General features: G+C 41.1%; 1 protein-coding gene across 3 annotated transcripts in view; it reads right to left on the bottom strand.

The window, feature by feature from the left end:
• The window catches only part of LOC140737623 (methyl-CpG-binding domain protein 3-like), a 131,326-nt gene that overhangs the window by 41,033 nt on the left and 76,979 nt on the right, over positions 1-13,314 (bottom strand). For all 3 annotated transcript variants that reach the window (XM_073064090.1, XM_073064092.1, XM_073064091.1), the window contains exon 5: positions 9,643-9,820. In XM_073064090.1, coding sequence (XP_072920191.1) covers positions 9,643-9,820 — 178 coding nt within the window. The remainder of the gene's footprint in view (positions 1-9,642; positions 9,821-13,314) is intronic.

The raw sequence follows: 13,314 nt of genomic DNA on the forward strand, positions 1-13,314 counted from the left end.
TTTCTCTTTCAGTATTTGCACATTGGTTGTTTATCTTTCATTTTATTTACAGTAAATTAAATCGGTGACATACAGTATAAAAGTCTCAGGCACATTATACAGCTAAGGTGCCTCAGACTTTTGCACAGTACAGTCGGCCCTCCTTACCCACAAGTTCTGCATGCGCGAATTCAACCAACCGCGAATCGGGACAACCCGTACAGACTTTTTTTTTCGTTATTATTCCCTAAACAATGCAGTATAACAACTACTTACATAGCATTTACATTGTATTAGGTATTATAAGTAATGTAGAGATGATTTAAAGTATACAGGAGGATGTGCATAGGTTATCGTGGATTGGGATCGAAAAAAATCAGAAGTTCTCTTACTAAGTAAGTCGGAACAGCTACATCCAGTATTATTTAGCGTCAATTAGTCAAACGTTTGTCTTAGAAAATAGTATATATTTTACCTTTCTGTGCATATAAAACACTTAAGAAACGTTATGTAATTCAATAATTAAACCACTGCGTTGCTTAGCAATAATTGTAGCTTTCTTCGGGGCAGGGCCTTTCTCACTTTATCCTTTAAAATTGTTCCGATCATTGACCGACTGAAGCCTAATGCTTTTCCAATGACCGATTACGTTTCACCTCTTCCCAATTGCTTTATTATTTCCACTTTATTTTCAATTGTGATTATTTTCGTGAACAGAAACACTGCAGATTCAGAGCTCCACCAGGTCCTAAAGTCCACCACACTGACTGGTTAAACAAGGGACTTGAGCATCCACGTTTTTTGGTATCCGCGAGGGGTCCCAGAACCAGTCCCTCGCAGATAAGGAGGGCCGACTGTACTGTACTTGTCAACGTGGACCAGAAAGAAAGTTTATAAATCTGACAGGAGCAAAGGACATTGGCAATGGGAAGGATGGAGCTCCACTGAAGGGCTGTGGGACAGATGGCAGAGACGGAGTGCCAGAAGCGGGGGTGAGGGGGGGCGTTGTATGGGTGAGAAACACACCCAGCCTGCAGGTATCAGGCAATGTCATTTGATTCCAAACAATTGGTTTATTGATCATTACAGAATGCCTTTCTGGGGTTTATCCCTCCCTCCCCTCTCCTATACTCTTTTCCCAACTATCATTCCCCTCTCCCTGCCCCCTTCCCACTCTCAGCTCACTATTGAGACCCATATCAGATTCAGGTTTATCATCACTCACATATGTCATGAAATTTGTTTTTTTTTTAAAAAACAGCAGCTGTACAGTGCAATACATAAAGTTACTACAGTACTTGCAAAAGTCTTAGGCATCCCAGCTAAGGCTGTGCCCAAGGCTTTTGCACAGTACTGTATGTACTTGTATAATAAATTTACTTTGAATGATCTATTCATAGTATATGAATAGTATATCATAGTATCAACTACTTCAGTGAGACATTCCGTTCAAGGTCCTTCAGAACTCCAGTGCTGACATAAAACCACATTTACACAACCATGTCTGGTGACTTGAGATTTCAGCAATGCCTAGTTTTCAAATTTTGAAATTACACTTTCCAGGTAGACAAATTAATGTGGGGTAGAGATAGGATAAATGCAAGCAGGCTTTTTCCATTGAGGTTGAATGAGACTAGAACTAGAGGTCATGAGTTCAGAATGTAATGTGAAAAGTTTAAGGGGAACATGAGGAGGAATTTCTTCACTCAGAGGGTGGTGAGAGTGTGAAACCAGCTGTCAGCAGAAATGGTGGAGGCGGGTTCAATTCCAACACTTAATAGAAGTTTGGAGAGGCACATGGATGGGAGACCATAAGACCCTGAGTCATATGAATAGAATTAGGCCATTCTGCCTATCAATTCTGCAACACCATTCCATCACAGATGATTTATTAATCCCTCTCAACCCCATTCTCTTGCCTTCCCTCCATAACCTTGACACCTTTACTAATCAAGAACCTATCAACCTCCACTTTAAAGACACCCAACGAATTGGTCTGCGTTGCCGTCTGTGGCGACTAATTCACCATACTTTGATTAAAGAAATTACTATTCATCTCTGTTAAAAATGGACAGGTTTCAATGAGGTCCCCTTCCCCTCATTCTTCTAAACCCCAGTGAGTACAGACCCAGAGCCATCAAACATTTCCCGTATATTAAGCCTTTCATTCCTTGGATTATTCTTGTGAACCTCCTCTAGACCCTCTACAACGCCAGCACATCTTTTCTTGGAGAAAGAGCACAAATGATAGGTTCTTGACAAAGGATCGGCATAACAGTGTGGGCCAAAGGGCCTGTACTGTGCTGTACTGTTCTATGTCAATGTTCTAAAACCGCTCACAATACCCTGCGTGGTCTGACCAGTGCCTTATAAAGCTTCAGCATTACATCCTTGCTCTTATATTCTAATCCTCTGAAAATGAATGCTAACATTGTATTTGCCTTCCTTACCACTGACTTAACCTACACGTTAACCTTTAGGGAATCCTGCACAAGGACTCCCAAGTCCCTTTGTCCCTCTGACTTTTGAATTTTCTACCTATTTATAAAAGTCTACACCTTTATTCTTTTTACCAAAGTGCATCACCATGCATGTCCCAACACTATATTCCTTCTGCAACTTTTCTGCCCATTCTCCCAATCTATGTCCTTCTGCAAACTACCTGCTTCCTTAGCACTACCTGCCCCTCCAATATCTTCGTATCATCTGCAAACTTGGCAATGAAACCATCAATTGTGTCATCTGAATTATTTACAATCTTTTCAGCTAATGAAACTCTTTCAGAACCCTGGGGTCTGGTCCATCTGGTAAAGGTGACCCATCTATCTTCCAACATTTTAGGTTCCCAAGCACCTTCTCCTTAGTAATATGAACAATACTCATTTCTACCCTTTGACACTCTCAAATTTCTGACATACTTCTTGTGTCCTCCATAGTGAATACTAATGCAAAATACTTAAGTTCATCCACCATTTCTTTGTCCCCATTACTACCTCTCCAGTGTAATTTTCCAGCAGTCAGATATCCACTCTTATCTTTTACTCATTACATACCTGAAGAAAACTTTTTGTATCCTCTTTTATATTATTGGCTAGCTTACCTTTATATTTCATCTTTTCTCTCTTTAAGACTTTTTTAGTTGCCTTCTGTTAGTTTTTTAAAAGTTTCCCAATTCTCTTAACTCCTCACTAATTTTTATATATGTCATCTCTTTTGCTTATATGCTATCTTTGACTTCACTTGTCAGCCTCATTCTCCTTTTAGAATACTTCTTCATTTCTTCGGAACCGCTTCCAAAAACTCAGCCATTGCTGTTCTGCCGTCACCCCTACTAGTGATCCTTTCCAATTAACTATGGCCATCAACTCTCTCGTGCCTCTGTAATTCCCTTTACACCACTGTCATACTAATACATCCGATTTTAGCATCTCATCCTCTAACTGCAGGATGAATTTTACATTATGATCACTGCCTCCCAAGCTTTTACTTACCATTAAAGCTCATTAATCAAATCTGGTTCATTACACCACACCCAATCCAGAACTGTTTTTCCCCTAGTGGGCTTGACCACAAGCTACTCTGAAAAGCCATCTTGGAAGCATTTTACAAATTCATTCTCTTGGGATCCAGCACCAACCTAATTTTCCCAATATATCTGCATATTGAAATCCCCCATGACTATCATAACACTGCTCTTTCGACATCTCTTTTCCCACATCCTGGCTACTATTTGGAGGTAAGAACGTAACTTTTTACTCCTACAGTTTCTTAGCTCTACCCAAGGATACTATACCTTCCAATCCTATGTCATGCTTTCTGAGGATTTGATTTTATTTTTTTCCCAGCTGAGCCACCTCACCCCCTCTGCTTTCTTACCTGTCCATTCAATACAAGGTGTATCCCTGGATGTTAAGCTCCCAACTATGATCTTCTTCAAAGTTGAAAGTTCAAAGAAAATTCATTATCAACATACATATATGTTACTGTATACAACCCTGAGTTTTGTTTTCTTGTGGGCATTCAGTGATGTCCACAACGTTTTTCTTGACAATCTCTAACAGCGCTACGAGATCATCTACTTCATTCCTCATACTGCATGTACTTAAATATAACACCTCCAGTTCTGCATTGATTATCCTTTTCGATTTTGGCCTTCAGTTACAGATTAACTCATCCCACTAACTGCAATTTTGTCCTATCATCTGCCTGTCTTTCTTCAGTCTCACTACACACTGCATCTTCCTGAATACCCCATCTTCAGCTCTCTCACTTCAGGTCCCATCTCCCCAAAAGCTCAAGCAAACCTGCCAATAAATACACTGGTTCCTCTCAAGGTCAGGTGCATCCCATCAGTTTGCACAGATCATACCTCCCACCATTGATTCAGAAATATGAAAACCTGCCCCCTGTACCACTGTATGGAAAGCCACGGTCCAGCTGCAGATTGATTGGATTAGGTACAATACAATATTATGTAACTGTCTTTGGCACATATATATAACTCGAGTGCTTAAGGGTTTTGCACAGTACTGAATTTGTTAATGTGGGCGAAGAGGAAGTTTGTAAATCTGGTGAGAACAAAGGATGTAAGCAATGGTGAGGGTGGAGTGCCTCAGGAGGTGGCAGAGGAGTGCCAGGGGCAAGAGGTGATGCAGGTGCAGACAGACCTTGCCTTGAGACACCAGGGAAGGTAATCTAATTCCAAACAATTGGTTTATTTATCATTATAAAATGTCTCTCTGGTGCTTCCCCCTCCCTTCCAGTTTTCCCAATCATGTTTCCTCTCAACCTGTCCCCTTCCTACGCTCAGTCCACAATAGAGACCCATATCAGAAACAAGTTTATCATCCCTCACGCAAGTCATTAATTTTCTCTTGCAGCAGCAGTACAGTGCTATACATAAAATTACTACAGAACTGAAAAAGTGTCAGGCACTCTAGCTACATATATGCATGGTACTGTAGTTCAGCACAGACTAGATGAGCTGAAGGATCTGCTTTTGTGCTGCAGTGGTCTATGACACCTTGGTCGTCTTCTTCCCCATTTAATTTCCTCCAGTCCTACAACTTAGATGACTGGTTTAGTTTACTATTTATCTCTTGATTTTAATTCCTCCACCACTGGTAGGATAGACTCTGTCAACAGCTGTTGGTTGACTGTATGCTACTTTCTTTGCAGTTTAACAATTAATTGCATATAAGCAACACACACACAATACTGGAGGAACTCAGCAGGCCAGGCAGCGTCTAGGAAAAGAGTACAGTTGACATTCCCGGCCGAAACCCTTCAGCAGGACTCTTGTTTGTAATTATATACAAGAACTATTTAAAGTACAAGCAGACACGTGACTGTTTAGTATGCTTCCTAGTGGTCACAGTGCGTATATGCAGCTGTTCAGTGTGTCCCCTAGTAGTCACAGTGTGTATATGCAGCTGTTCAGTGTGTCCCCCAGTGGTTGCAGTATATTTATGAGATCCTGGAAAACTCTGGGAACCTCTGGTGCTGCATTATTTGAATAAGGGTGTTCTGACTGGCTGACTCTTATGCAAGTACAAATTTGAATAGAATTTTTCTTTTCTATGGATATGTAAAGAGCTGCCCTACATTCAGCATCATCTTTTTTCTTTGCCTCTCCTTTCACTCACTAGCCTCTGCTCCTGTTACTATCCATTTTAGATTTTCTTTGTAATATTTACACTTAATAAAATTATCATGAAGCAAAATATTTTATGCCTCTTTCCTGACTTCTGAAAGAACCATAAATTAAATGCTTGGAAATTCCTTCCTAGATTTCCCATGAATTGCCTTAATTACCAATTCTTTAGACAGGCTTTTGGCAGCACATTTAATACATCCCTATACAGAAGTGTAGGTTTAAGACAGAGAACATGAGAAACTGCTTTTCCCAGACAGTCTTAATGTGGCACCATAGTGTCTTTACCTTTTCCATAAGATCTTAAGACATAGGAGCAGAGTTAAGCCATTTGACCCATTGAGTCTGCGTCGTCATTCCATTATGGCTGATTTATTTTTCCTGGTAAACCCATTCACCTGCCTTTTCCCCATAACCTTTGACACGCTTATTAATCAAGAAACTATCAATCTCCACATTAAATATACCCGGTGATTCAGCCTCCACAGCCATCTCTGGCAATCAGTTCCACAGATTCACAGCACTCTGGGGCTAAAAACATATTCCTCATCTCTTTTCTAAAGGGACGTCTCTCCATTCTGACACTGTGCCCTCTGGTCCTAGACTCCCACACTATAGAAAACATCTCCATGTCCATTCTGTCTAGACCTCTCAATACTTGGTACGTTTCAATGAGATCCCCCCTCTCATTCTTCTAAACTCCAGCAAGTACAGACCCAGAGCCATCAATAGCTCCTCTTACATTAACCCTTCCACTCCCAGGATCATTCTCATGACTGTCTCAGGTTATAGTCAATGTCTCAGAAGCCTACAGAACTCAGTGCTCAGGACTGCTCAATACAAGAGGACGTGGCTTTAAGGTAAGGGGTGGGAAGTTCAAGGGGGATATTAGAGGAAGGTTTTTTACTCAGAGAGTTGTTGGTGCGTGGAATGCACTGCCTGAGTCTGTGTTGGAGGCAGGTATATTAGTAAAATTTAAGAGACTACTAGACAGGTATAAGCAGGAATTTAAGGTGGGGGGATATAAGGGAGGCAGGGTTTAAGGGTCGGCACAACATTGTGGGCCGAAGGGCCTGTACTGTGTTGTACTATTCTATGTTCCATGTAGAACTAACAGATCATGATAACTAATTGAATAACAAGTAGATATGTCATTATTCTTATCCAGGGACTGTACTCAACAATTCAGTAACTTCACCCATCTTGGTGTGATTCTCTTACTTGGCATATTTGTACTCCCTCACTTTGCTCTGTTTTAACGTCAGTAAGACAAGTGCATATTTTTCATCTGTGGAAATAATCTGACATACACAGTGAAACATGCAACATTTTGCACGCTCAGCAAGGGATTTCAGGGCAGAATCTTACAAACATAACATGAATTAAAATAAATGGTTGTTGATATATCTATGACTGATTACCCAATGTAAACTTCAGCAAGTTAGCAAATTTAGGTCATACAGCACTATAGCACAGAAACAGGCCCTTCAGCCCATCTAGTCCATCCTGAACTATTTTCCCATAGTCATATGGAGCTACAGTACAGAAACAGGCCTTTTGGCCCAGCATAGGCCACAACAGCAAGGTACAGCCAGAGGGAACAGTCCCTTTAGAACAGAAATGAGGAGGAATTTCTTTAGCCAGAGGGTGGTGAATCTGTGGAATTCATCATCACAGGTGGCTGTGGATGCCAAGGCATTGGGTATATTTAAAGCAGAGGTTCTTGATAAGTAGGGGTGTCAGAGCTTACAAGGAGAATATGGTTGAGAGTGATAATAAATCAGCCATGCGAAAATGGCGGAGCAGACACGATGAGCAAAACAGCCCAGTTCTGCTCCTATACCTTATGATCTTGTGGTCTAACATGTGACTTGCCTGAATGTGAAACCCAGAACAAAGTAACAGTTACTACATGATTACTATTCCCTCTAAATTGCGCGAGTGTGTGGCCACACAGTAACTGAAATGCCCCTGCACACATAGGCTTTGTTGCCATGAAGATGGAATTTTCTTTTATAACAAAGTGCCGTGCAGTCTTCAGGCCTGCTCAAAGCAATGGGTGGTCCACGCAGCTGTGTAAAAAAAATGATAGGGAACTTTGTACATGATCTTCACATTGTGCCGACAGGAACAGGCTGATGTGAATTCAGCATCAAGAATTCCCCAAAGTTCACAACAGTGCACAGCGGAGGGGCCAGTGACTTGTTGAGAAAGGTCGATGGTGGAAGGAAGTTTGTGGAGAGAGACAAGGATGTGAACCAAATGGAAATGTACAGAAGTCATACCAAATTACTAAAATAATATCAAACTTCTTCAGGTAATCAAAGCAAGGGCAGGAAACCTTAAATACACAAAGAATAAGGTATTAAAAACTGAAGAGATAGCAGCAAAGCGGCATAACTTTTATTATTAGTCCCCCTTGGGCAACTTGATATTTTACTGGCAAATTAATGTTTAAGTTCTTATTATTATGTTCTAACATTGGAAAATAAAAGTCCAAGAAAATGACAGATTCAACGTTAGTACTGTTTCTATCAAAGTTTGTGACTCTCCTGGCTTATCAAGAGATATTTACCACATTAACTGACTCCCCTGAAGCATCCATAATATTAAAACTAATAGAAAGGTCACCTTGTATTAATCAAGATAATACAGTCAAAAGAGTAAGAGTTGAAAGCGCTGAAATTTTACTTTATCATCTGGAATTCAAAACCAGAAAATCAAAATATTACCTGCAAGATACAAAACAATCAGAAGAATACAGATTACTGTGTGATATCCTTCTCTCACAAACTACTACATTCATCCACCTGACAGTGTTAAGATTTATGAAATTTAAAGTTCAAGATAAATTTATTGTCAATATAGCTATATGTCACCATGTACTAGCTTCAGACTCATTTTTTCCTTGCAGGGTTTTAGAGGAAAATAAAGAAATACAATAGAATCAATGGAAAATTACACACAAAGACTGACAAACAACCAATGTGAAATGAAGACAAACTGTGAAAGTAAAAAATGAAAGAAAGAAACCAGTAAACAAATAATACTGAGGACTTAAGTTGTAAAGTCCTTGAAAGTTAGTCTGTATATTCTGGAATCAGTTCAGAGTTGTGTTGAGTGAAGTTATCTACACTGGTTCAGGAGCCTGATGGTTGTAGGATAATAACTTTGTGAAACTGGTGGTGTGGGACCTAAGGCTCCTGCAACTCCTTCCCAATGGCAGCAGCAAGTAGGAGGCATAGCCAGGATGATGGAGTTCCTTGATGATGGATGCTTCTTTCTTGTAGCAGTGGTCCTTGCATATGTGACCAAATATTACATGGCCAATGGTGCTATGATAAACTATAATCCCATAATCCCTGTTTCACACCAAGAGAAATGACAAAAAAATAACAATTTCAAGTAAACGGCATAAGTAACTATTCAGCTTAAGCCTAAAAAGCTTGAATTTTACTCAGTGGCCACTTAGCCACCGAGTGCATTTCTGTATGGTCATGGTCTTGTTCTGCTGTGGCCCATCAACTTCAATATTTGATGTGTTGTACATTCAGAGATGCTCTTCTGCACACCACTGTTGCCTTCCTGTCAGTTTGAACCAGTCTGGCCATTCTCCTCTGACCTCTCTCATAAACAGGGTGTTCTCACCCACAGAACTGCCCCTTTTTGCACCTTTCTCTGTGAACACTAGAGACTGTTGTGCATGAAAATCCCAAAAGGTCAGCAGTTTCTGAGATATTCAAACCACTCAGTCGGGCACCAACTCCAAAGTGAAAGTCACTTAGATCGCACTACTTTCCAATTCTGATGTTTGATCTGAATGACAAATGAACCTCCTGACCATGCCTGCATGTTTTTATGCATTGAGTTGCTGCTGCATTAGTAATGTACATTAATGAGCAGGTATAGAGATGCACCTAATAAAGTGACCTCTGTACACTTACAGCCTGATCTGGTAGAAATATCAGTCTGAAGTGGCCATTCTTTAAGTTTTTTTTTTGTATCCTCACCTGATATCTTTATCAGTGACGACAAATGCTCGACACATTGGCTGGTAAACGTTGAGCCAGACCGCTGGGTTTTTCTCTACTGCTGTTGATGGTTGTCCTGTAATGGGTCCGGAACTGGTGTGTAAGGCACTTGCTATTGCAGATAATAATGCTTCATTTGTGTTGCCAGGACCAATACCTGGGTAATAAAAAACATGATAGAAATTATTGTTCATATTTAATACAAAAGTCATTTTCTTCCAGTAACTTAGATAGGTGACTACTAAAATGACTGAACGTACAGCATCGCTTGGCATTAATGTTGGTCCAAGATCTCCTCTACTGCCACGATCAGGCCACTCTCAGGTTGGAGGAGCAATGCCACACATTTCTTCTGGTTAGCCTCCAACATGACAGTATGAACATCAATTTCTCAAGATACCAGTAATTTTTCGCCCATCCCTCATCTCTTTTCCCATTGCCTATTCTGGTTCCCCTCTTACCCCTTCTCCTCACCTGCCCATCACTTCCTTTGGTGCCCCTACTCCTTCCTTTTCTCCCATGGTCCACTCTCCTCTCCTATCAGATTCCTTCTTCTCCAGACCTTTACTTTTCCCATCTATTGCATCCCAGCTTCTTACTTCACTACATTCCCTCTCTGCCCCTCCCCCACACCTGGTCTTCCCTGTCACCCATCAGATTGTATTCCTTCCTCTCCCCCACCTTATTTTGGCTTCTCCCTTCCTTTCCAGTCCTGATGAAGGGTCTCGGCCCAAAATGTCCACTGTTTATTCCTCCTCCCGTTAATGCTGCCTAACCTGCTGAGTTCTCCGGCATTTTGAATGTGTGGCTCTGGATTTACAGCATTTGCAGAATCTCTTGAATATATTAATGAACTTTATCTTTTTTTTCTTCTTCATGTAAGGTAATGCAGTAGCAATACATCAATGCAATCCTTTGGATGAATTTGACAAATATAAAGTTCAACGATGCAATAAGGTAAAAGGGAGAGTGAAAAATCTGGTGAAAGGTATTCACAGTTCAATGTATCTGTGTTGCTCAGGATTTCCAAGATCTGCAGAACCTCCTGTTTATTTCGAGATACAGTGTGGAATAGACTAGACCCTTCCAGACCTATAGGCCACATTGCCAGCAACGCCCGATTTACCTTATTATAATCAGTAGATTTACAATGACCAATTAACCTCCTAACTGATACATCTTTGGAATGTAGGATGAACTGGAGCACGTGGTGGAAACCCACATATTCCACTGGGAGAAAATACAACTCCTTACAGAAGACACCAGGATTGAACTTTGAGCTGTATTAGCATTACATTACCAGCTATGCCACCAATACACGATGTATTCATTTTGTTCATGGAAGTAACATCATTCTATTTGCCATTTTATTTTAAAATTATATAATTTAATCAAAGTGAAAATCCTTATAATGAAATCCAAAATCCATCTTCCTGATTTTCTCCTGAACCAGTTTTATCTGGGAAGCAAGCTCATGCTGCCCCCTGCAGATGCAATGACCACACTGCAAGTAGTGAACTATTTTGAGCTGCAGAGCTCTGAGTTGGGTCCTTTCCTGTTTGTCATATGCACACAGTGGCCTCTTTATTAGATACAGGACTGCAACTCAGTGTGGTCTTCTGCTGCTGTAGCCCATACACTTCAAAGTTTGACATGTTGTGCTTTCAGAGATGCTCTTCTGCACACCACTATTGAAATGCATGGTTATTAGAGTTACTGTCACCTTCTTGTAGCTTGAACCAGTGTGGCCATTCTCCTCTGACCTCTCTCATTAAAGTATTTTCACCCACAGAACCGATGTATTTTTCTTTTTATGCCATTCTCTGTAAACTCTAGAGATTGTTGTGTGTGAAAATCTCAGGAGACCAGGAGTTTGTGCTCAAACCACCCCATCTGGTATCAACAATCATTCCACAGTTAAAATCACTTAGATCCCTTTTCGTCCCCATTCTGATGTTTGCTCTGAACAACTGAACCTCTTGACCATGTCTGCATGTTTTTATACATTGAGTTGCTCCAACATGATTGGCTGATTAGATATTTGCATTAACGAGCGTATGCACCTAATAAAGTGGCCACCGAGTGTACATTAACAGTTTGGATGTATATGTAGATGACCTACACACACAAAATGCTAGAAGAACTGAGCAGATCAGCTGTGGAGAGGAATAAACTCTTCATCAGGATTGGAAAGGAAGGGGACAGAAGCCAGAGTAAGAAACTCCGGGAAGGTGGATGAGTAGAAGCTGGCAGGTGATAGATAGAAGCTTAAACTTCTGATCATTCAACTGTACACAGCTAAATAAAACAGCTTTCCTCTGGAAGCAAGGTGCAAAACACAGAATATATATCACGTACAGAACATTGAATAATATTATCACAATAATATTACCAGGTAAAGAAGTATTCTGTAGATGTACAAGTTGACATAAAGTGCATATATGACAGTTAAATAATTGTCATTCAACTGTACATACTGTATATAGAACCAAACGAAAGTGCTTCTCCAGAGCACGGTGCACCCACAATACATCTATCACCCACAGTACATAAAACAAAATATTACCACAAATAAGTTAATACAATATAATTCAAAGTGCATGAAGTGTAAACAGTAAACAGCTTGCTGTCCCGGTTATAAGACCTCAGTGGTGGCAGAGTAGTCGTTAGTCTCACAGCCTAAGGAAATGGGGATGGTACAGCAGCATGGTGGTTAGCAGAATATGCTTTTACAGTACGAGCAGCTCGGGTTCAATTCCTGCTGCTGTCTGTAAGAAGCTTGTACGTTCTCACTGTGACGGTGTGGGCTTCCTCTGGGTGCACTCATTTCCTTCCACAGTCCAAAGACATACAGGAAAGTAGGTTAATTGGTAAGTTACCCTGTGATGAGGCGAGGATTATTGTCAGGGGTTTCTGGTTGACTAGAAAGGCCTATACCACGCTGTATGTCAACAAAAAAAATTAAAAAGCTGTTATCCAGTCCAGTAGTTCTAGTCCTGACTCCTGAACCTCCTTCCTGACGGTAGTGGGTCAAAGAGATTGTGGGATGGGTGGTAAGGATCCTCAACAATGCTTCAGGCCCTTTGTCTACAGTGCTCCCAGTAAATGTCACAAACAGGGGTGAGAAAGACCCCAATGATCCTCTCGGCAGTTTTGACTCTCCTCTGTGAGGTCCTGTGGTCGGACGCCTTGCAGCTTCCCTACCACACAATGATGCAGCCAGACAGGACACTCTCAATGGCGCTCCTGTAGAAAGTTGTTAGAATGGGGGTAGGGAGCTTTGCTGTGCTACATGACATTAGCGATCCTGATCTGAACCATCATTGTTCTGGGCAAATTTTCCCACAGAAGTGGTTTGCCATTGTTTTTTTCTGGGCAGTGTTCTTACAAGATGGGTGGCCCCAGCCTTTATCAACACTCTTCAGAGATTGCCTGCCTGGCATCAGTAGTCACATAACCTGGACTTGTGATCTGCACCAGCTGCTCCTACGACCATCCACCACCTGCTCCAATGGCTTCACATGACCCTGATCGGGAGCTAAGCAGGTGCAACACCTTGCCCAAGGGTGACCTGCAGGCTAGTGGAGGGAAGGAGTGCCTTACATTTGCTTTGTTAGATATCTCCACCCCATCATCCAATCTCCTCAGAAA

The sequence above is a fragment of the Hemitrygon akajei genome, chromosome 13, assembly GCF_048418815.1.
Source record: "Hemitrygon akajei chromosome 13, sHemAka1.3, whole genome shotgun sequence".
Taxonomy (NCBI): Eukaryota; Metazoa; Chordata; class Chondrichthyes; order Myliobatiformes; family Dasyatidae; genus Hemitrygon; species Hemitrygon akajei.